At 44.9% G+C, this 25,084-nt stretch overlaps 1 protein-coding gene across 3 annotated transcripts in view; it reads left to right on the plus strand.

The window, feature by feature from the left end:
* The first annotated feature begins 1,394 nt into the window (after nucleotides 1-1,394).
* The window catches only part of PLEKHH1 (pleckstrin homology, MyTH4 and FERM domain containing H1), a 49,559-nt gene continuing 25,869 nt past the window's right edge, over nucleotides 1,395-25,084 (plus strand). The window contains exons 1-4 of one of the 3 annotated variants that reach the window (XM_016131316.2): nucleotides 1,395-1,658; nucleotides 9,101-9,266; nucleotides 22,824-22,886; nucleotides 23,793-23,942. In XM_016131316.2, the coding sequence (XP_015986802.2) occupies nucleotides 9,141-9,266; nucleotides 22,824-22,886; nucleotides 23,793-23,942 (339 nt within the window). In that variant the 5' untranslated portion in view covers nucleotides 1,395-1,658; nucleotides 9,101-9,140. The remainder of the gene's footprint in view (nucleotides 1,659-9,100; nucleotides 9,267-22,823; nucleotides 22,887-23,792; nucleotides 23,943-25,084) is intronic. The other 2 variants (XM_016131317.2, XM_036239203.1) reach the window with 2 other exon arrangements.

A 25,084-nucleotide genomic window follows, 5' to 3' on the forward strand; every position in this document is an offset into this window, starting at 1 on the left:
TGTGCTGATATGTCACATTTTGAGTCAACAAATGGTAATGTCCAGAGACAAAAGGCAAGAGATGCTTCCTTGGTTTTGAAAGGAGGATATGAATACATATGTGTGAATATATAAATACATATGTATTTATGAATATATGAATACTTACATATGCATACAATATCTTGAGAGGATACACACAAAAATAACAGTAGTTGTGTTTGGGGAGGAGTGATCAGGAGGACAAGGGGACAGGTCAAGAGGAATACTTACTTTTCATTGTTAGCTCTCTGTATTATTTGTAATTTATACTATGTGCATGATTAGCTATTCAAAAAGAATGAATGAATCTCCCTTACAAACTCCAGAGGACTTGCTTTTGGGTTTTCTTAAGCAATTTTCAGAGTAATGAAGGGTACGGCAGAGGCCAGTGTCCCACAGTGTGGGGATGATCTATCCCAATCCTCAGGAGCTATGAATCCATTTTCAAGTTCAATCCCAGGAGTCCCAGTTGCCAAGTTGAACTTTCACCCTTGGCCTCCTACACTATTGGGACCAGCTTTCCATAGTGTCTGGGCTCTCGAAATTGTGCAGGAAAATCACCTGCGGGAGCTTGTTAGCTGGGCAATAACCCAGCCTCACCTCTAGAGATTCAGATTCAAACCTGGAGTGGAGCCAGGAGATCCTGCACTTCCGCCTGGAGTGAGTCTTCTAAAGCCCTTTTGGAGAACCGGGTCCTGGTGGTGTTTGCCTCTGTTCAGTACTTTGAGGAAGAAAGCTTTTATCCCATACCCAGCTAACCAAAAGTTGAATGCTCCAACCCCTTTGGGTGTAGGATTATACTAGTGAGCTGAGAGACTGTAAGCCCTTGAAGAACAAGGATATGTTGAAGACGGCTCTGCAAACTGCCCAGCAGGCAGTGTTCTGTTTGCCTTTCGGACTCCTTGGTTGGCTCCTTTAAATAAGTAATGCAGAGACACACATACATAAGTAAGCAAGTTACCCTCTGGGCTGGGTTGACTTTTTCCCCCCAGATTACAAATCAGAACATGGATCTGCCAGTGAGACAGAATGAAATAAGAACTTTTGCTTCATATTCTCGGGAGTTAAAGTTTTCACAGATCGCCAAACGCTGGAATCTCCTTTGGGGAGGAGAGTCTGGTTTGCGCCTCATCCTGCGAGGGTCCCACGTTGAGTAGATCCCGGGGCGCTCCTTGCAGCAGCTGGTGCGGCCCCCGCAAAGAGCTTGGGGCCGGAGGCCGGGAGACCCCACCGCCCCCCGGGCCCCGCCGCCCCGGGGAAGAGCCCAGCGGTGCGGAGAGGTGGGAGGCTGGAACCTGCTGAGGTCATTTCCTGTGCCTCTCCGCGAGCCGCTGGAGAGCCGAGCCCGGCGCTCGGCCTTTAAGGAGCGGGCGGGGAGCGGGAGGGGCGGAGGGAGCGCGGCGGAGCGTTGAATGGGGCGCTGCGAGGCGAGGCTCGCTTTTGTGCGGCCAGCCTGCGGGCACCCCTCCCGGCCGCAGCCTCTCCCCGCCCCGCCTACCCCGACCCCTGCTGCCGGGGAGCGGAGACCCGGCGGCCGCTGCGGACTCGGACGCGAACGACACAAGGTCAGCGGCGGACGCGCGCGGAGGGTGCCGCGGTGCGGGGTGCGAGGTGGGACGCCCGCGAGCTCGCCGGACGTGAGTGGCACCGTGCGCCCCGCGGGCAGGGATGGGTCGGGAGGTGTACGCTGGCCGGGAGGGTGTGTGGCTGGGCCGAGAGGACGGGCTCCCTCCGGCCGGAGGGCGATTCCGGAGCAGGTGCCTCCCCACCTGGAACCGAGCTCCCAGCAGCTGGAAGCGCTGGGAGCCGCGGGTCCGACTCAGGAACCCGCACCGGGAGGCGAAGAGCAGGCTTTCTGGGGAGGACCGGGAGTTTGGGACCGGCTGGATCCAGTTGTTCCCGCGAAGGGCCCTCGGAGCGTCCTTGCAGGCTTTCCGCCAAGTCGCCGGTGCTCTCGCTCACTTTCATCCCTCCCTCTCCCCACTTTATGTCAAGTTATCTCCTCTGTGAGTTCTTGGTGATTCTCTTAGGGCTCCTAATGGGTCAGGCTCGACTCCTAGAGGCAGGTCAGCCATGCAGAAAAGAAAACAAGTCGGGCGCCGAATGACAAGACACCAGGAGCTTTGTGTCCCAGGAGCCTCAGAGAGCAATTGGTCACCAGGCTCGAGGGGGCCCGACTGGGGGTGGCAGAGGCAGCGAAGACCCTCGTCTGGGAGTAGAATCCACTCCCTGTTGGATTTCTCCCTGTCAGGACATCTCCATAAGCTTTTACTCTAAATCCAACTCATAAAACTTTTTCGGACAGAGTCTTAGTTCCTAAAATGTTTCAAGCTAAAACCTCTGCTTGAAAGATCATTTTAATAACAATTTCAATGGAAAAGTCATTGGTTCCTCCATCAGACTTTTTGGACTGTCTTCTGTATGGCAGACACAGTATATGGTAACATCACTTATCATTTTATAAAACATCAGTTCCAATGTTTCTACATATTATTACCTCCATTTTACAAAGGAGGAAATAGACTCAGAAAAATTGAGATTTGCCCAATTCATCTAGCTAAAAAGTGGAAGAGGCAACACTCAAACCCAGACCTCTGAAATTCCCAGTATGGGGTTTGGTCCACTATCCGCACCCTGCTTCCCATAGACGAGGGGAGAGAGTCTGCTGAGAGCTGGGTTGTGGTGAGTTACACCCTGTGTTCCCAAACTCATTGAAACTAAGAACCGAGCTGGGAAAATGTGCCTCTTTTGCCCTCTTCAAGGGAGTCACCAGCTACAGGGGAGGTGTACTTCCCACTCTACTCCCACCTCCTTCTTGTGTGACCCTCCCTGCTATTCTCTTCTCCCCGTGAGGCTGTGTGTCTGTGTGTCTGTGTATGGAATCTGTGCTCCTTGCGGGTTACAGAGTGTTTTATACATGCTGATGGTAAGGTGCCAGGAGTCCCTCACTCCTGATCGCAGTAACTTCGCAGCAGGCTGGCTGCTGAGCCACCATCCTGCTTTCTCTGACCAGGGCAGCAGAACCATCTTCCCCTTCTGTCAAAAACTAATTCAGAACTGACCTCCTTCATGGGGAAATAGGCACTTGTTGCTGGCTAGAGTATGAATTAGAATAGCCTCAAGGGAAGGCAATTTGGACTATTTGGCCATTTAAAAATGTGTATCACTTAACCTTACAATCCCATTTCTGGAACTTTATCCTTCAGATATACTCTGATATGTGTGAAATGATGTGTATTGAATTTTCATTGCATCATTGTTTATTTTAGCAAAAGATTTCAAACAACCCAAATGTCAATAAGGAACTCAAATACAGTCACATACCTCTTAACGATGGGGATATGTTTTGAGATGTCATTGTTAGGTGATTTTGTCACAGTGTGAACTTCATAGAGTGCCCTTACACAAACCTAGATGGTATAGCCTACTAAACATTAGGTTCTGTGGTATAGCCTATTGCTCCTAGGTTATAAGCCTGTACAGCATGTGGCTGTACAAAACAACATGAGATTAATCAAGCACAAGACAAAATGACACAGTCAAGAGATGTAGTAGCTAGAGTAGCACAGTGTACAGCAAACTTTACTTAATAAGTAGAAAGAATAGACTCTAAAGTAAAAAGTATAGCGTAATAACTACATAAACCAGTAACATAGTCATTTATTGTCATTATCAAGTATTAGGTACTGTACGTAATTGTGTGTGCTGTAGTTCTCTACAACTGGTAGTACAGTTGGTTTGTTTATAGCAGCATCACCACAAATGTGGGAGTAATGTGTTGTGTTATGACATTACAGCGGTTATAACAGGTGATAGGAATTTTTTAGCTCCATTATCTTATGGGATCATGGTCACATATGAGTTCATCATTGACCAAAACATTGCTATGGGGCACATAAGTATAAAATCACAATAGAATATGATAAAGCTGTTAAATAGCTTGGAGGGAGAATGGGCTGGATGTGTATATTGACACAGGAATATCTGTGCATTTCATATGCCATTTGTGTGTGTGTGCAACATATATGAATGCTCGTTTATGCACTGAGTATCTCTGAAAGACGTAAAACTCCCTGGAGGAAACTCTGGATGAAGTACAGGGGTAGAAAGAAGTCTTATTTTGCATTCTATACTTTTTAGTTTAACATTCAAAAATAAAGATATAAAATCATTTTTAAAAGTCCCCTGACTTCCTCTCTGAGGTGGATCAGATGGTAAGCACATCTATGGTCCACATCTCCTTGTATGCACATGGCACTGTTGGTTTGCCTTTGTTTATTGATAGTAGCCATCATTTATTGAGTGCTTACTGTGTGCCAGGCTTTTGGAATATCTTTTACTTCTCAAAAAAATCCAACATAGTGTGGTCTATGAAATTGCCATTTTTAAAGGTCAAAAAATGGTTAAATTTTCACAACTTTGTATGGTTCAATCTTATATTGTTGCCCCACCTTTTGAATATTAACACCCTCAATTTCAAAATGGAACTGAGGCTCAGGGAAGTTAAGCAAAAGGTTTAAGGTCACAGGATTAATTAGTGCCCCAGTATTCAGACCCAAGCCTGCTTGGTGCCAGAACACAGGATCTTAATTCCTACACTCTGCTGTTTCTCTTTACTGGTTTTGTTCTCAAGGGCTGCTACTCCTGGTTGTCCTAGCTCCTTTTGATATTTAGACCCCCGAACAGTGGAACTTGCTCACCTTTTCCTGTCTCCCCCAACATTATGAAACGTGGTGCTCGGCACCCAAAAGTGGCCTAATGCATGTTGTTGGCTTGATCAGATGACAATGCAAGATCGGAGGGGTTGCGCCCCTGTGTCCATTCACCTACTCCTCAGCTCCATTCTGTAAAAGGGGGCACAGAGGTTTTTTTCTCTTTCAGTTTGATGAGCGATCAGCCTGGTCTAGTGGAGCACTTTCAGAAGATGGTGGTAGCATATCACCAGCAAGTGGAAATCACAAAAGGTGCTCACACTCAGGGAGTGAGCCATAGTGAGGTGATACAGGAGAGCCCAGTGGAAATTGTACACAGAGCAGACTCCCTGTTACCCTCTGATGCCCCTTGCCGCAAACTCTGACCTCTTTCTTTTAGGCTCTTGTATTGCGTGGCCCCTTTGCAGGAAGTTCCAGGATATTCAGACTATAGACCTGAGCCTCGCAAGTCACCTATCTTTATGGATCTTTATTTTCCAATCTTGCATGTAGGAATCACTTAACAAAAGCTGACTGAGTAAAATTTAATCTCAGCATTTTGTCAATTTCTGGTCAAACTCCTAAACTTGCCAGAGCCATCCCAGGCAAATTTGTGTTTTCTCGGAAATAAGCCCAGAGTGCGGAGTCACCTAACTACTTCTTGTGCCCTCTTTTCACCACCCATCTCCCCGTAGCCCCTCCCTCCAAGGCTGGAGGACTTAGGGAGTTCCAGAACAGACGTCAAGCCCATGGCAATCATTGGACTCTCCCCTGCCAAGCAGTTTAGCATGCTGGGCACTAGTGGGAATCAAGAGAACTGGGTTTCACAAGAGTGGCCATAGGTCGATGATAATTATAGCTGGGTGGAGGGCACATGGGGATTTGTTGTACTGTTATCCCTACTTCTCCTGTGTTTGAAGCTTTCCAGAATAAAAAAGAAAAAAGAAAAAAAAGGGGAGGGCTTGATTTTGTCCCTAGCTCATGTCCATTCTCTCATTTCCCCATATTTCTTTCATTGATGTTGTATCTATGTTAGGCTAGGCTGGTAGCATGAGACTCTAGGACCAATAGTGAAGCATTGTCATGGAAAGAAGGTGTTCTGTATTTTGGGAGATCGGGATTCTTGGCCCAGCTCTGACATTATTTAGTTTTGTGTCTCTAAGCAAGTCACAGATGTGTTGAGTTTTCCTATTCATTGTGAATATTAACAGTGTCCTGCATCTCAGGGATAGTGAGAGGATAAGGAGAGAAATAACACCTGTCACAATGCTTTGAAAAGTTAAGGAACATTCTGTAAATTCACTTCTGCCCATCCCTGCACATGTTTCTGGGAGGTACAAGTGCAAAGTTGACTTAGCAGGTGAGATTCCGCTTACTGGTATCTTCCCTTAACATCCATAGCTGCTGCTGCTTCGACCACCTGCTTTTGTCGTAAGAGCCTCTGGGCCTTGTGCTCGGCAGCAGGCACCTTGTTCCAGATCCATTGTGAAACCTCTTAGCTCTCCTCGCGTGCTGAGACAAGCCTAGCATGATGCCTGCCCTCTCACCAGTATCCCCAAGGCAGGGAGAGGATTTCACAGGCACCTGACTGGTTCAAACCGTGATGTCATTAAGATCCTTGATTGGGGAATGCACTCCCTACATACAGTCCAGGTATAATATCACATATCAGGGCTACACAGAGGACAATGATGGATTTTATTTCCAAAGTCCCTGGAGATTTTGATAATTTGAATTTCCACCCCCCCTCCCCCATGGAATCTGAGTCACAGCTTTGATAATCAATAAGAGGGAATTAAAATTTACTAAACTCTTTCAACACCACAAAAAGATTTTGTTTCCTCTGCTCCTTGGTTTACTTGGGTGCTTTCACTGCTAATTCTCAGCCCTGGGCTAGGTTGTAAGACTTTCAGGTCCTAGTTTCAGATCTGCCACTTTTTTTTTTTTATTTAAGGAAAAGGAAAAGCCCCTCAAAGGACAAAGTAAATCAAACACCAGCCTCAGGGCTTTCTCTGGAGGCCCCACAAGGTTCTGTTTTGTCTTTTCAACTGTGATCTTAGCTCAGAAAAGGTCATGTTTTGTTTTTGTCTTTTGTCTTCCTGCCCGTTCCAGTTGGTCCCAGTTCTTTGAGGTGGGGATTGCTGAGAGGTCACAATGTCAGGATTGTTTGGGATGACAGCTCTGGGAGAACAGGGGTGAGGTCATGTGTCCAGTGTTCCAAGCAGCCCAGAACTGAAAGACTCAGACACCAGACCCGTCAGTGGTTTAATTGTTGGGCCTTTCTCCACAGGTTTACTGACCTTGTTTTCTGAGTGAAAAGTCAAGACACATGATAAATGTCTGTGCTTGTGCTGTTTTTGGTGTCAGAATATTTGAGACTAGAATGCCCTTAGCACCAAGGATTCTGAAAGGTTCTGTAAAATATTTCTTTCATTCTTGACAGTCCACTCCAATCTTTGTGAAATCAGAATTCTTTCTGGTTTCTAGATGGATAAAAAGCAGTGGCTACGAGCAAGGACTTTGGAATGAGAATCCAGCCCCACTACATAGTGGCTGTAGAACTGTCTGTGAACAGCAGTTAGGCTCTCAGTTCTTCAGGGTCCTCATGTGAGAGTACAGACTAGTGCCCACCTCTTAGCTCATGGGTTGTTGTGAGGATTAAAGAGGTCACACATGCCTGGCATACAACAAGAACTCAACAAAAAATAGCTACTCGTGGTATGTAATGGGAGAAAGATACTTATAAAAGTCAAATGTGAGATGGAAAGGGACATTGGTGGTTAATCCATCAAGGACAGGCTCACTGGTGCACCAGAGTAATACATGGCGATAGTATGGGAGGTGGCTGGGTTTTCTGAGGCCATGTGGCTCCTGAGAAAGGGAAGGGGGATTTGACAAAATAGCAAATTTACATTATGGAAGGTTCCAGGCATGTACTCAAGTAGATCAGTATAAAGAATCTTCATATATACCCATAACCCAGCTTAAAAAATCATCGACATTTTGACAAATCTTATTTCATATATCTCCCCCTCCTCACCCCTACCATGAAGTGTTTTAAAGCAAATTCCAGATATTATATTATTTCACCCGTAAGTCATATGTATCTCTCTAATGGATGACATTAAAAAATATCATCAACCTAAAATTAACTATAAATCGTTCCTTAAAATCACCTAATGCTAGGGTGACCGTATGTCATGGTTTGAGACAGACCGAATATATACTTGTTGCCAAGCATAATTAATAGCTCTCTAGAAGGGGAATGTGAAAGTCCTCATGATGGATGTGTCTTCCAGCACGTCTCTCTTCTGTGCTCATGCTATGCCCATATCTCTTCTCTCATGCACATTCATACATCCTTCTTCATTTTCTCATCCCAATTCAATTTTTCTTCTCTAAAATATATTAAGGAGGCATCTGGACATATATATATGTATAACTTTTCCTTGCTGAGGAAATTGTAGGTGTCTACGTATTTGTTCTGAATTTGTATAAAGTGTTTTCCAGAGACGTGTGGGTTTCTCCAGCGGCAGAAGCAAAACAAAACAAAACAAAACCTATCTTTATACACACGCATGCATACACACACACACACACACACACACACACACAGACCAATTTTTGGTTTGCATTTTATAACTTAAAGGAAAGAGTAATAATCTGTTCCAAAGCAGGATGATTTGTTGACAACAATTGACAAAATCTCAACTAAATAGAAAATTGTCAAGGAAATCCAGAGCATTATATTTTCTTTACATTTTTTGTCCATTCGAAATCTATATAGCTGTAGTAGAATCAGAACTAAACTAGAAAACTGGAAACCAGGCTTCTGCCTCCAATTATCTGTGTGAACTCAGGTGAAACTGTGACCCATTTTAAGCTTTCCCTAAATATTACTTCCCAGCATAATCTGCCCATTTCCCTGCTCCTGTTTATCTGTACATTGATTAGCTATTGTGACTGCATTGTGATTTTGCAATTAGACTTCCTTGAAAAACTCAAAGACAAAGGGACTTTTCCTATTTACCTTTGTATCTCCAGTGCTTAGAACAGTGTCTGGCACGTAAATGTTTATTGAATGGATAAAAATTTGTTAAATGGATAACTGAATGAAAAACAAATGAGCTCTACTTTTCACTTCTGTAAAAATGAGACTAGGTTCTCGTTATGGTTTCCAGGTTTCATGATCTCCTGAGGTTGCTCAGCTATCTTATGTTGGAACAGGACACACTCAGCCGGGAAAAGTGGCATTGGGACAGAGGGGGAGCAATGACTAACTTACCTTCCCAGCCCTGTTTCCTCTGTCCTTTGGTCCCCATCTCCTCCTTTCCCCATATAACTCTTCCTCCCACACTTACTTATCTTTTCTTCTCTTCGTGTGCTAGTTCTCAGGGCTCCCTGGAATATCCAGAAGTTGATTCCATCATGGCAGAACTCAAGGTAGAGACCCGGACCAGCGTGGACTGGCAGAAGCGCTGCCTGGCACTGGAAACTCAGCTTTTCCGGTTCCGCCTACAGGCCAGCAAGATAAGGGAACTGTTGGCTGACAAGGTGAGTCCTGGAGGGCAGGTAGCTACCTAATCTCACTGCAGAGGTCTGTAACTCTGGCCAGAGTTAGAGAGGGAAAGTTGAGGAAAGTGAACTTTCTTCCTTTTATCTTTTTGGACGGATTTATTTATTTATTCATAATTCAAATATATTCGATGTTTAATTTCAGGTGTTCAACGTGTTAATTTGATACATTTATATATTGTGATATAATTGCCATTGTAATAATTAGCGCCTCTATCACATTACATAATTATAATTTCAGTGGTTGGAATAACTAAGCTCTAGTCTGTTAGCAAGTTTGATGTTGTCTGTATTCACTATATTGTGCGTTATCTAGGGTTTCTTTACTACTCATTGCAGGAAGGTTAACTTTTTTGTTGTTAATATATTTTTTAAATAATTTATTTATTTTAATTAGTGTCAAGTATACAGTACATTGCTTAGACATCTATAGAGTTTGTAAAACGATCCCCCAATTGCTCCCTCCCTCCCCGACCCTCCACCTAGCCAAAGTATTAATGCTAACTGCATTCTCTATGCCGTGCTCCCCTTCCCCGTGACCATCCATCAGCCACTAATTTGTACTTCTTTAACCCCTCACCCTATTCTCCCAGCCCCCCAAGCTCACTCCCCTCTCTCTGTCACCAAATCGTCCACTGTATTTGTGAATCTGTTTTTATCCCTTAGATTCCGCATATAAGTGAAATCATATAGTGTTTATCTTTATCTGACTTAACTACCTTCTAGGTCCATCAAAGCAATATCTTTTTCCATCCCCTTCCTTTTGGTCTGTGTGTCTTTTAATCTGAAGTGAGTCTTCTGTATTTTTTCTTTTTAAAGAAGTCCCTCCAACATTTCCTGTAATACTGGCTTGGTGGTGATAAATTCTTTTAGCTTCTTTTTGTCTGGGAAGCTTTTTATCTGTCCTTCAACTCTAAACGATAGCTTTGCTGCATAAAATATCCTTGGTTATAGACCCTGGGTCTTCATCCTGTCGAATATTTGTGCCAAGCCCTTCTGGCCCCCTTAAAAGCATAGTTGCTTTTAAGAAATCAGCTGCCAGTCTTATGGGTGTTCCCTTATAAGTAACTATCTGTTTTTCTCTTGCCGCTTTTAATATTCTTTCTTTGTATTAACCTTTGGCATTTTAATTATGATGTGTCTTGGTGTGGACCTCTTTGGATCCCTTATTTTTGGAATTCTCTGAGCTTCCTGGAGTTTTATGTCCATTTCCTTCACCAAGTTAGGGAAGTTTTCCATCATTATTTCTCAAACATCTGTTTAACATCTCGATGTTCTTTAGTCGTACTGATCAGATGGATATTTAGACCCTTAATAGTGTCCCATATGCTCCTTAAATTATTTTTATAGTCTTGGCATCTTATCTCTTGCCATTCTGCTTGCGTGTCCTTGGCTTTCTAATCCTCTAGATACGGCATTTGATCTTTTTCTTTATTCACTTTGTTTATTCCTTTGTTTACTCCATTTAATATATTTCTCATCTCAGATAATGTGTTCTTCATTTCAGACTGGTTCCCTTTTATAATTTCCGTTTCCATTTTTATATTTTTTACTCTTTGTTGAAGTTCTCACTGAATGTATCTACACTTCCCAAAAGTTCCTTGAGCATCTTTACAACCAGTGTTTTGAACTCTGCATCTGTTAGATTACTTGACTCCGTTATATCTGGATCTCTGTTCTGTTCTCTCATATGGTTTCTGCTTCTTTGTCTTCCCATTTTGGCTGCCTTTCCGTGTCTGTTTCTATGTACTAAGCAAAGCTCCCAAGTCTCCCAGTCTTACTAGTGTGGATTTGTGAAGTAGGTGTCCAGTGGCACAGTCCTGAGAGGGGTTCAGTGGCAGGCCAAACTTAGCCCAAGCCTCTACCCCTCCGAGGCCACCTGTTAATCCACAGATGCTGTGCTTATAGTTGCCTCAAAAGGCCACACCAGAAACCGAGGCCAGCTGCCTCCAGTGTGAGTGTAGGCGCTGCTCAGCAAGGAGCACCTGACTTGCTGAGGATATACCTGGATGTGGCTTGGGTGGGGCTGCGAGTTGGGGTAGGCGGGGTTTCAGGGAATCCTCTGGGTAGAGCGACCTCTGTTATCCAGTTTGATGACATCAGGGTTATGGCGGTGCAGTGTCCAGTGCACTGGTATGGGGGAGGGCTTGACAGAGAACAATAGATACCGCCCGCACTGCTGTACAGAGCAAGTCTCTCCTCGGCCCTCATTCTGACAATGTCTCCCTGTATGTCCCTGGTGCCCCCTGCATGCAGCCGAACAGGCACTGGTGCTCAGAGTGAGCAGGTCCATCACCGCAAAAATCCACTCGTGGACATGGCCCCTTTAAGAGGCATTTGCCACTGCGGCTACCGCAGCCTCCATCTCACTCAGTTGCTTGAGACAGGGCAGCCTCGCGTCCTTGCCCCGTCCTACCTTCTGCCGTTACAGAGTGCTTTCTTGGATTTCTCTGTAGTTGTATGGCTTGTTCCTCTAGATTCCAGGCAATTTTTCCTTGCTGCTTCCCCTTGTTTCCGTCACAAACTTTGATTTGGTTGCCAGAAGGATGAACAGAGCCTCTGTCATCTACGCCATTTTTTTTTCCTCTCCAGGAAGGTGAATTTTTAATAAGATGCTTTCCACACATATAAAACAAAGCTTACCTATGGTAGTTTTTGTTTTTAGTTTTGTTTTTCAAGACCAAAATCAAAAGTTTGTTAATCTGTCATCTTGCATTCTTCCCTGCTCTGCTTCTTCGTACAGAACACCAAAGAAATGATACACACCATCTTGGCCCTCCATCACCTCCTGAGTCAACGTGTGGCTGCAGTAGAGGTTCTGTTATTCCCTTCACATCTCTTCTTCAGGGTGGGGGAGGAAGATGTTTTAGGAGAGAAGAGCAGAAATTCCCTACCTGCTGCTCACCCTTTGTTAAGCATAGGAACTATAGAAGGCAGCCTGGTTCCCTGGTGACAAGGACACAGGCTTTGGAGCCAGATCTGCCTGGTTTTGCCACTACTAGCTATGTGATCCTGGGCAAGTCCCTTCACCTCTAAGGCAGGGACACAAATGTCTACCTTTCAGAGTTATTTTGAGAATAGTATCAGATCACATATATAAAAGTTCTGACATAAAATATGTCTTAAATAGGAACAATTATTATTTATACAGGCTTGGGTGGGCTGGTCTGGCAAAGTGACCACCATTCATAATATTTCTAGGGGAAGATACATTCAAAATGGCTGACTTTCAGGGGTATTTTGGAGCATAACTCATCTAGAGAGTGGAGACCTGCATTAGAAAATAGATACACATATGTCTTAATTGAATCAACTATTCTCTCTATAGTTTTGTTTATAACATCTGCTTAGCAAACTCTTCTTTTATAGTACAAAAGTAAAATTCAGTCCACCTCTCTACAAATACTGTCGAAGTCCTGATTTGTAAAGCCTGAATAAATGAGCTGATTTAGCTATTGGCCACAAGCTAGAGTCCAGGAAGGCAAGGTATTGGCATCACTTCTGCATTTCCACTGCCGAAGAGAGTGGCCCTGGACTAGCCTCGACTAGAACTCATGAACCTTGGGTCTGTTGGCTCTGTGGTCTTCTAGTTTGGGCTTTGCAGAACAGACTGGCAGGCACGAATATGGTTCAGGCACTGCTAATAGAAAAGGTAGGATTCCACCGCCTCAGGGAATGGGAAGCAGGCCTTAGACAGTTGTTCTCCAAGAGGGGTCCCGGGTGCCTGTTAAGTGTGTACACTCCTGGGCTCCACCCCAGTCCTTCTGATTCAAGTCTCCTGGGGTGCTGCTCATAATTGACATGTTTAACAAGCTCTCAGAAATTGGTTTTATACACTGTAAAATTTGAGAACCTTGCCTTAGGATATGGTATTGGAGAGGGTGTGTGAGGGGAGGAAAGGATAAAGAGGGATCAGCCAGCTGGTCTAAACACATCTCAGAGGGGGAAGAGACTTGTATTTCTAGTAATATGAACAACAAAATAATGTAAAAAAAAAAAAAAAAAGACCACTATCAAATACCTAGAAATACCGAATTACATATTTAAAATATTCTCGGTACAGAGCTGTGCACTGAAAAAAGTAAGAGGAATATTGAGTGGGTAAAACGAAGAGGAAACCAAGTGGTGCTCAGCTGAATGGAAGTCTGGAAGCCAGGTGGGGCGGGGTGTGCAACTGGTCCCCCTTTAGTAATAAAAGGCTGGACCTGAAACTGAAAATTTCCTGTAAAGTCAGGACTATCAAAGGGCGTTATCCTAAATGAAAAGGTAGGCAAAGAAAATCAGAAAATCATCTGTCAGCACAGGGAGATGATAGAAGAGCCAAGACTCTGGGGAAAGGAAGGAAGAGAGGGAGAGGGAGGAAGCGGGGAGTAAAAGAGGGAGGGAAGAAAGAAAGAAAGGAAAGAAAGAAAAGAAAGAGAAAAATATCCTCTGAGAACCTGACGATGATATTGGTTTAACATTAGAATTTATACTACCTAAGGGATTAGGAACCCTAAGTTCTGGGCCAGTTATACCCCATGAAGATACCCCTGTCCTTTGTAGGAACAGACACAGAACTTCCTTGGAGAAATAAGACCTCAACTCAGATCACACAGGATCCTCACAGGAAAAAAAAGCAATAGTGAAGGTTTAATATATGATCCAAAATAACTAAATACTGGGAGAATAATCTATAGTGAGTGAGAGTCCACATACACTACAAACAACTGTACCAGACCCCCTAAGAACTTCTAATAATGGAACCGTTGACAAGATGCTATGAGATAAATGGGTTCAAAACTACTGAAGACATAATGAAGTAATTGAAAACATGAGACAAAAATAAGACACTATCCAAAAAGATCAGGTAGTCTTAAAAAAGAACCAGATAGAACTATTAGAAGTGAAAAAATGTTCTGTTTGAAATTAAATACTCAGTGGATAGATTAAAAATCAGATTAGGCACCACTGAGACGGATTTAATTAAGTGAAAGGTGGACCTGAAGAAATCATCCAGAATGCAGCACAGGGAGAGAAGGACACAGAGGCTGAAACGGATGCTAAAACGACAAGACCCTGTATAAGATCACAGAAGTGGAGAGGCGAATGAAGAAGAGACATTTCTCACAGAGGAATGGCTTAAAGGTTTCCAAACTTGATGAAAGACATGAAGCCTCAGATCCAGGAGGCAGAATGTGTAAGCAGGATAGATTTTTAAAAAATCCATTTCTACTGTATAAGCTAGATCATAGTCTGGCTGCTGTAAGAAAAAACCAAAAATAACTGGCTTGAACCAGACAAATGCTAGTTTTCTTCATGTGTAATATCCTAGACATAAGCAGTCTAGTTCTAGGGTGATACCTGCTGCATGTTTGAAGATGGTTCATCTCGATGTCCTTCCCTTTAAGTGCATGACCTGGAGGTTACATTCATTTCTTCCATTCATATTCTATTGGCCAAAACTTGGTTATACCCAGCCATAGGAAATGTCGAAAAGTGTAGTTTTTATTCTGGATAACCATGTACTCTGCTAAGTTAGAATTTCTATTTATATAAGAGAGAAGGGGAGAACAGATGGGAGGCAGAATTGAGGAACAACCAGCAATCTTTAAATCTAGAATAACAGTAATAACAAATAGAGTATATAACTTTCAAGTCAGTAGAACAGAGAAATGGAATAAAGAAAGTATATTAAATCCAGACAAGGGAAAATATAGAAAAAGAGAAGTAAATAGAGAGCACAAAATGCAACAGGAGAAATAAATCCAAATATATTGGTCACGAGTCATGTACAAGGATGTATACTGCAGCATTGCAGTATGAAAAATTGGAAATATTCTAAATGTCTATCAGTGGAGGCTGGATAAACATTGAGTGGATTTGCACAATGGAATACTACATTGTAGTTAAAAATAAATCAGTAAATCTCAAAAACCAACACTGAACAGAAAAGGTCAGAATAATACAGTTTATATAAAGCTTTAAAACATGCAAAATGATACTGTCTGTTGTTTAGGGGTACGTACAAATAAGATAAAAATGTAAATACAACCAAGTATAGGATAAATGCCAGAAGGAGAGGAGTAACTCTGGGAGAAGTACACAGGAGGCCCATCTGTCTGTAGTAGATATTTCTTAAAAGCATCAGGAGCAGATATGACAAAAATTAAGATTTAAAAAAGCTGAATGGTAGATATATATTTTTTTAAATCATTCTCTATATGTTTCTGTTGGCCTGAAATATTTCATCATGAGATCGTTTTAAATGCCTCCCTCCCCTATTCCCCAGAGCCTTAAACACATTATTATTAAACATTGTTTTTCTCCACAGTTCCTTGGGTCTGGGTAGGTTGAACTACTTCTCTTCCAGGTTGTCTTTGATCGTCATGTGACCCTAAGTGCCCTTCTATAAAATGTTGGGAGCTCAGAGTGTAACTTGGCTAAAGAAAAGGAAATCGTGCAGACAGAGGACTGCAGACAGAGGACGGAAGAGAGTGGAGGTGTGGGAGGGGGAGGGGGAGGGGAGAGAAAGAGATCTTGACTAGGGATCATGGGCCAGGAGACTAAGTAAGGAAGAAGGCTGAGTCTTAAGGAAGAGGTGTTGGGCCCCTTGGCAGGAACCCTTATAAGGCCATAAACCCCATATTGCTCAGTGTTGGGGCTGTGCTTATCACCTGCAGTCACGTCCAAACCAATAGGACAGGTTCAACAAATCACTAGAGATTTTCCCCAATATTTCAGAGTAAGTTTCAGCTCCCAGGAGAAAGTGACTCCAGTTTCTCAGAATTGCTTCCTCTGGGGCTGTCACTCCTCTCAGGACTTAATTGTCAGCCATCATCAGTACCCACGTGCACCCGGGTGACCCAGGTCAGCTGGTTCTCTCTGGCCAGCCCCTTCACTTGCCTGCCCATTCCACCTCTCCACACAGCTTGCTCATCTGTGCGAACAAGATGCAGAGCCTGGGTGACCAATGGCTGCTCACTCACTCTGGACTATTGTACAGGGCAAGCCTGTCTTGGGTGTTTCCCGAGGGACCGACCCTGTCTAGAATCAGATCCAGCCTAAGGCTTGGAAGTGAGCCCTTCCCTCTTCCCCATCACACAGCCTATTCTTTCCTGACTCCCTCTTGTAGAATTGCCGTTCTACAAATGGCACAATCTGTACTAAAAGGATTTTTTTTTTTTTAAAGAAAAAATGTCAAGGCTGTCAGACAATTCCTCACCTGAGGGTGAGAGAGGAGATGAAGGGTTAGAGAGGCGTTAGAGAGGACTTTGTTTCTGCTGTGACACCTCTCAAGGTCTGGTGCACCTCTGTCGTGGACACCCAGATTGCCAGGGCCACCCCATTCTGGAGCCAGGTGAATTGCGGCTTCACTTTCCATCCAGTACAGAAGCTGAGGGAATGTCTGGAATTCACGCTTGCTCTGCTCCCTGGGAGCTTTGTCCCCAGCTCTCTTGGTGTGCTGAAGAAGTCGCATAGGCTGGTCAGATCAACGTAAAACTCAACACTGTTCTAAGAGGCCATATAGATGGATATGGAAAGTCCCTTTCATTCTTGCCAAACTCGTGCCTCACTTGTCCCATCAGAAAAGTGGGATTTTATCTGTCCACAAAAGAGTTCTTTAGGAATTATGATCATGGCATCAACATTAGAACTGATACAAGTTTAAGTTTTTTTAATTTATTTACTCCCTGTCTGTTAACAAAAGAGATTTGAGCGGATTCATTAAAAAAAATAATAATAATAATTTAATAAAACAACCCTCACTTTTTAGCTTGAATATTTGTAACTGAAGCAGCTTTTCCCAAGTCCCATTCCCCTGGGACTGTGTGCCTGTCCTCTTTTCTAGAATCCCTAACTAGATTTGCCAACCAAGGTTTTGAAATACAGTGACTCAGTTTTATATACCAACAATTTGTAATTCAGGACTTTTTTTTTTTTTTTTGGAATGTATAAGTGGTTCAGTTCAGTTTCCTTAGACAAAAGAACAATGAATAGTGCTCCTCCCACCTCAGACCATGGATTATACAGTGGTGGCGATTCAGTAGGCACCAGCTTCACAATGAATGGACAGAGCACGAGGCCCCGTAAAACACCCTTGAATACCTCAGCATTTGTGAAAAGGCCAGGTACTGTAAAGTGAGACTACCAGGGCTGTCAGGACTGGTTGGAACTACGTTGAAGTTTACATAAAGTCGTCACAGCGTCGGCCTTAGCAGATCTCTGTGCTGACAGATCCAGTTTGCTTTGGGAGCAGATGCCGTCTTTTATTCACTGTGTATGAGCATGTGTGTGCACGTGTGTGTGCGCGTAGAGAGATTTTTTATTGTTCTCCTAACCCCCATTTTTGATAAGATCCACGATAATATTTCCCAGGAACCATAGCATCAGTAGAGCTCTGTACTCCTGTAAAGCCATTTGAGAAGCCCTGCGCTGTTGGGACTGAGTCCCAGATGCATTCACAAAGGAGTCAGTCAGCTTTGCTTTGCCTTTTGAAGCCAGTCTAGTGTCTAGGTCTAGTGGACCACCATCATCAGGATCACCTGGGATTTTCTTTTCAAGCACAGTCCTAGGCCCATGCCTCAGATCTGCTAAATAAAAACCTCTGTGGGCAAGGCCCAGGAATCTGCCTGTAATGGGGTCCACGTGGATCCTTAACATTCCTGAAAGTCTGAGATCTACTGCCACGAACTTCTGCCACAGCCTTACCCCGGGGCCCCATTCAGCTGTCCTTCCAGTGGACGTCTTGGGCCGCATGCGCCCAGAGGAGGTTCTGGGCTGCGGGGGTGCAGCGGAACCCGCAAGCAAGACTTAGAACCTTTTTTCTCGCAGTTTTTCTGCAGTCAGACACTGGGGCAGTACCACACTCATGTATTTTATATACTTTGAAATAAGCATATGATTTCAACCAAACGAAAGCTCCAGAAAAATAAACAAAGCTAAAAATCATTGTCTTTTATTACAACAAACTTGGAACCATTTAATAGCTAAAACTGGGGGTTGCAAACTCAAACACTTGCAGATAACTTAGATAAGTGACACAGGTCGGTTCTGGAGAGAATTCAAGGGAACATGCTACAGCTAGAGGAGGAAGTAGTTATTGCTATAAGAAAATGTAACTCTTGTGTGTCCAGATCTTCTGAGTTTTCAAGAGAAGCTGAAGTTGGGATCTGTGTGTGGAATCTTTTTTTGTTTTGTTTTGTTTTGATGTGACATGAGTGACACCATGGCTGATAATACAATAGACTCTGGAGCCAATGCTCAGTTTGAATCCTGGCTCTGTTTGCTGTGTGACCTTAGGCAAGTTACCTAACTGCTCTGTGTCAGATTCCTTATCTATACAACAGGGATAATAATTGTACCTGTCTCCTAGCATTGGGATAAAGATTAAATAAATTAATACCTGTAAAGTGCTTAAGCCAGTGCCAGACACATAGAAGTGGCCTCATTTAGTCATATCTGTGTCAACAAAATGCCCACCACACTGTAGATCTTATGAGATGCCCTTTAGACTAATAAAGTTAGCAACTTATGGCTTAAAGTCATTCTTTCTATATATGGATCCTAAGTAGGATGACCTTATAGTTTATCATCTAAACCAGGACAATTTGGAGAGTGAAAGGAGGCCCTATTACTAATTATTCTGGGTGACAGGTGATTGTCCCAGGCAAACTGGTATCCCTGGTCCTGAGTGCCTTCTTTGTATGTGAAAAACCAACAAGTAACTTCTACCTGTAAACTGCTCATCAAGTGCCAGGTTGTGCTTTTGGGTCTACACGAGGCATCCTGTCTGATCTTCAACACAACCCTTGGCGGAGGAGACTCATTACTCTCCTTTTACTGGTGTGGAAACTGAGGCATAGAGAGGTTAAGGGACTTGTCTCAAACCACACCACAGCAGAGCCAGTTGGGTTCCAGAGCCTTAGCGCTTACCTGTACCTTTCTCTCCAGTGGGTACAAGGCAGTGGCAAGAATGTTGAACGCCCTTTTCAAAGAGGTAGCTGAGACCCCAGATGGCACGGTTCTTGGCTTGGGCCATATTTCATAGCATCACTGAGTGTTACAGGGAGCTGTGGACACTGGGATTAAATACCAGGTTGGTGCCAAGTGCATTTCATCAGATCGCTGCAGCCAGTTCTTGGGCAGCTTATGAGTCTCATGTGCGAGTTGCAGCTGGTGTAAGTGGATCCTGCCTAGAAGTCAGCTGCCTAAACCTGACACCTTTTTGGCTGGTAGGTCACCCCAGGCCCACAGACTAAAAGGACACCGGAGGACACGGTCCTCGGGGATCCTCGGAGAGGAGAAACAGTACCCAAATAAGGGGTGGCCAACCTGTAGCTCCAGCTTCTCAGAGCCCCAGGTTTGGCTCTTTAAGTATCTGTAAGATGATCTGTGAAAAGTGTTGTTGATGCTGGGATTGAGAGAAGAGTTTGAGAATTCTAAAAAATGACATTCCAGCATAGACACACCTGGGAGAATTTCAGCGGCAACGGAAGAAGTGTATTTTCATAAAAAACAAAAAGAAGGAAACATGGTGTTTAAGATATTCTCTTCAAACAGTGATGGCAGGCAGTTGATAATAGTTGGAGCACAGTGACAGAAACATAGATGGTCATTATACTCTTTTCTTTTCAAAAGTTCTGGATGTTCAAAATGTTGTCAATGTTCAGAAATTAGTTTTAGAGAAAAGGGAATAGTCCAGCATGAAGGTGGATATAAAATGCTTAGAGCCTCAAGTGTCCTTGCTGGGAAGATAAGAACACCTAGGAGGGTTGGCAGAGACGAGGACCCATGGCAGCAGGCCAGGGCTGGGAGGAGACCTTCCGTTCCCTAACCCCCGGTCTGCAGACAGGTACTGGTCCACAGCCTGTTAGGAACCAGGCTGCGCAGCAAGAAGCGAGTGGCAGGCCAGTGAGTGAAGCTTCATCTGTCTTTGCAGCCACTCCCCAGCACTGGCATCACCGCCTCAGCTCCACCTCAGATCATCAGGCATTAGATTCTCATAGGAGCACCGGTCCCTGGTGCCAGAAGGTTGGGGACTGCTGCCTTAAAGGAATATTCAAATCTCGAGGGAAAAAATACTCACCATGTTGTCAGTAATGGAGTAATTTCTGGCTCTGACCAGTGTCACTGGCCGCTCTTGTCCCAAATGAAAGTGCCCATCCAGAAGGTAGGACTCAAACACATTCTGTTCTTCAGTCTACTTTGGTTCCTCCATCTGTAAAATAGGAAGACAAGTTTTTCCATCAGATAAAGTTAGAAAACATCAGATAGTCGTTGCAGAAGGTCACAAATATGAGTTATCACTTCCTATGGAAAGCCTGTGTCTTCTGAGCTACAGAGCAGATGGTACATCGAAATGGTCCAGCTGGCAGTCAATCTAGGAGACTTGTCAAGAATCCAAACCTCCTCATATAATATTTCATTGTGTTCTTAAAAAAATTAAATGCCCCTGGTAATTGCATTGAGTTGTTTCTGATGTAGGCAAAAAACTCCCACTCTGGCTAGTTTAGCAAGTGGAATGTGTTAGGAGGATCCTGGGACAGCTCACGGAACCGAAAGGACTACCTAACACTCATGGCTTGGTGAAGTCTGTGCACATTCTCCAGCGTAGTCCCTCCTGCCTCTCGTCTCTGGTCTCTCCATGCCAGATTTTGGATTCCTGTGGGGACAGAACCTGATCGGCCCAGTCAGGTCTTGGTGTCAAAGGGGGGAGGGTTATAAAGTACTAACCTGGTCAGCGAGGGCCACCACTACGTGTGTTTTCCCCTACCCTATAACCATAACGTTGATTTATACTATGCTGTTATCTTCCCTGTAGCTACAAAGCAAATGTTCGAAGGTCAAGGGACACCTGTAAGACAGGCAAGGACTGTTTGATTTTGGAAAGGCCATCTGGCTCTAACTGATGGCTTGTGTCTGGCCAGAACCAACCCACCCTCCTAGGCTTGAGTTTAGAGTGTGGTCATGATTACTAAACACAGGAGAAGAGAGAAGAGAGGCAGGCATCCTTGGCCTGAGCACATGAATGCTTGCCTGTCAAAGGTGGTCCTATTCGTTGGGACCCCAAGGGACATTTTTGTTTTAAATCTCAAGTTTTACTTGGGAACCTCAGATCCTTTCAAAGGGAATGTGTACTGAAAGCACCTGTGTGTCCCCAACCCCAAGGGAAAACCCGGGCGAGGAAGGGCTGCCCTGGAGGTACCCCAGGTTCTCAGACTGAACCTCTCCCGGGTAACTCTCCTTTTGCTGTCCAGCACCATATTGGGGCCTCCTTTTCTTTCATCAGGGAGAAAAACTGGAATTTCAGCTGAGAAGGTAAGAGCTTGGGAAAGAAGGAATCACTCAGTTCACTGGTAAAAATCAAGTCAGAGTCCAGGCCAAAGGGAGGAGGTTGAGTAGCTAGGGCAAAGGCCACATCTGCAGAAATGAGGTGGGCAAGGGCTGGGCTGGGCTGGAGCTTAGAAAGTGAGGCCTATCTGGCCTCACAGAGGACAAGGCTGGGATATCAGCCTCTGATGTGTGTGTAATGCATATGCATTGCCCTGGGGCAGGGCAGGGTGGGGAAGGAAGCTGCTGACTTGACTAGGCCTTGGCACATGGCATTTGATAGGAGAGTCAGATGTATGACTCAGCTCTACTTCTGCAGGACCTTTGTGTGATGGTGTGTGGTTTGGGCAGCACAAAGCTAGCCCTGACCAGAAGGAGAAAGTGGGAACTGAAATCCAGCCCATACTTCATTCATCAAGCCATGAACTTGGGAAGCTGAGGAGATGTCATGTGGGCCATGGGCTGGTGAGCAGCAACTTAGGCTTCAGTTTAGATCTGATGGGCCTCCGTGTTTAAGAACAGAGGTCCCTTTGCTTGGGCCAGTTGCTGGCTTAAAATTCCAGAAACGCCAAGCCCCTCAAACCTGAATAACACTCCTCTACTGGTTGCAAGATAGAATTTTTTTAAAATGTGTCTTGAACCCCTCTATTTCTTTAAGATTAAAGAAATCAAATAAGGTGATACCTGTGGATGCCGTTTACAGTCAGAGGCATCCTTGATGGGTTGAGGAAGTATTTGTCCCTAACCAGTGAGCTATTCCGGGGTGCGAAGGAATATACCCTCACTGATGACATAATGGCAGCTCATGTGGGAACATGTGCCATGCCAGGCAGGACACTACCTGTGACCCGTGCTAAGCAGAGAGAGGCCTCAGGGACAGGAGACTGGAGGCAGGACTGAGACTGAGGCGGGAGTGCCTCAGGAAGAATGACAACCGTCCTGCCGCCCTCCCTGGGTGCCTTACACAAGGAAGAAAGAACGAGGCTGTTACTCCCTCCACAGAGAGGATAGCACCGTGGGCTTTTCACCTGCACTTCAATTCAGAACAAAAGAACCAAGAGTTGCCACAAAAATCTTTACCCTGACACCCTTGAGCCACTTGAGATAGGCAGTTGAAACCTGGTCCGTGCGGAGTGTCTGCACAATTTGTTTGCATTGCCTTGATGTTGTGTGCACAATGGAGACAGCACACCAATATCTCCCCCTCTATCTGTGTTTGGACAGATGCAGGAGCTGGAGCAGAGGCTGCTGGAGGCAGAACAGAGAGCAGAGAACGCGGAGACCCAGGTAACCGGGGTGGTGGGGGAGGACTGACGAGTGCAGGGGAAGTGACCGTTGGCCTTTCCCGCCCCTTCCCGTGGATTCACATGGACACAGTCATCACACTGATGAGCTTTCAGGGACAAGGAAAACCAGCAGTCATGGTTAGAACTTTTGAACAAAGTAAGGTGCATGAAGCTTTCTATGGGCATGAAGGAGTCTTCGGGTAAGTGCAGTGAGCAGGTGGGTGGATTAGTCCAAATAGACTAGGTTATGCTGAGGTAACCAAGTCTGACATCTGAATGGTTTAACACATTTAATTCTCACTCATGGTACCTCTCTACTGAGTATTAGCCAGGGATTCTGCTTCACACAGTGATTTGAGGACCCAGGTTCTGGAGCTCCCCATCTTCTAGCTGGACCGTCTGGGACACTCAGCCTCCTTGGTTGCCATGGCAGGGAAAGAGCACCAGTTCTTAAACACTTCAGCCCAGAAATACTGTGTCATCCCACTCAGGCCCATTGGCTGGAGTGAGTTCCATGCCCGTCTTCCTGCATACGAGAGGGCTGGGAAATATCGGGAAGCCCATGGACTGCAGTTAGCAGCAGTTGTCTCTGCCGCCATGAGATGGGAGCAGCTCCTCTGCAGGGCTTTTTGTCCTGCCAGCTCATCCCTACTTGGGGCCCCCAGAGCGTCCAAAGCGTGAGGACTTAACAGCTGGTTGTTTCCTCCTTGTCAATTCCTTTTTTTTTTTTTTTTTTTTTCCCCAATCGAGGCTTAGTAAATGGTCATTGAATTAATTGGCCTGATCACCCTGAGTAACGACTCTGCCTGGGAGTCATGGACTAGGGCATTAGGAAATGTCCCATCTCATGTTTGTGGCCATTTCACACACCACATCCCAGCCTAATGAGACAGTTGGTCTTTTTCAGGTGGGTGTGATGGAAGAGAAGGTGAAACTATCCAATCTGAACAATGTGGACTCATCAGGCAGCCTGCACCAGAAGTACCAACAATTGCTGAAAGCCTTGCAGGGCAAGGATGAGCTCATCGGCCAGCTGGAGGCACAGCTGGAGAAGCAGGTGCCGTGTAGCAGAGCACCAGTGCCCTCTGCAACATCTGTTCCCATTGGTCCCAGCTTCTTGAGCAGAGCCCCTCTGCTTGACCCTCCAGCGATGGGGAGTGTACTCCCTCATGAGACTATTCTTTCATGTGGAGATTGTATTGTTGGAAGGTACCTTGGGAATCAGGCAGGGGATTCAGTGGGAAAAGGACGTTGGAGGCAGACTGATCTGGGTTCAAATCCTACCTCTGACACTTGCTGGTCTCTGACTGCGGGCAAATATGCCATAGGACTGTCAGAGAAAGAACTCGGGTAATCCGTGTACAGTACCAGGCACGAGGTCAGTATTTGATAAGCAGGGCTGTCCCTTCCCCACCTTGGCCTTGTTCCCTGCCTGCATGTGGGACGCAACACTCACCTGTAGCATTAGCAGCACAGAGCTAGCCCATCAGCCTTGACTGGCTAAAGGTTCTCAGCCTGAGTCGGCAGAGACTGACTCAGCAGGCAGAGGAGGCAATGCTGCTGCCTCCTCTAAAAAGTAGGGTCTCCTGTCCTGAGCACATGGATTCCAGCGACAGTTCGCACCCTCACTCTGGAGAGGATGTCTGGAACATCCCCTTCCAGTTCCCTGTGCCTAGCCTCCTCCCTTTCACAATCTCATTAATTTCATCCTAATTCTGTCCCTTCCCTCTGCCGTTGGCCTTACCTACCCAACGTTTCCCCGGTGCCAGAGCTCCATCATTTCCAACAAATGCCCCTCTCAGTGTGGCCAGATGACTGAATTTCCCACATGTACATTTTCCTGCAAGGTCCCAGCTAATCCTGGTAGTATCTTCCCACTACCCATGGGCAAATTTGTAATCATTCATCAGCATTCACTGATATTTCCTTCATGGAATGTAGCTTTATAATCTGTGGGGCACCCATGTGTTCCTAAAAAATCATGGGAAAGAATTTTGACACGTAGATTCTCTAATGGATTTTCCATTGGTTTTAGAAATACCTTCTCTTTTGAGTGGTTCGCAGAAGTGGCAGCATCTGGGGATTGGTGGGCAAAATGATTACTGCCGAAGCTTAGGTCAGTAATCGTAGATCAAGATCAGAATAGAAAGAATGCTGTTCTTTAAGTCAGTAGACCTGGTTTTAGTCTCAGCTGTGCCA

The sequence above is a fragment of the Rousettus aegyptiacus genome, unplaced genomic scaffold (assembly GCF_014176215.1).
Source record: "Rousettus aegyptiacus isolate mRouAeg1 unplaced genomic scaffold, mRouAeg1.p scaffold_m13_p_3, whole genome shotgun sequence".
Classification (NCBI taxonomy): domain Eukaryota; kingdom Metazoa; phylum Chordata; class Mammalia; order Chiroptera; family Pteropodidae; genus Rousettus; species Rousettus aegyptiacus.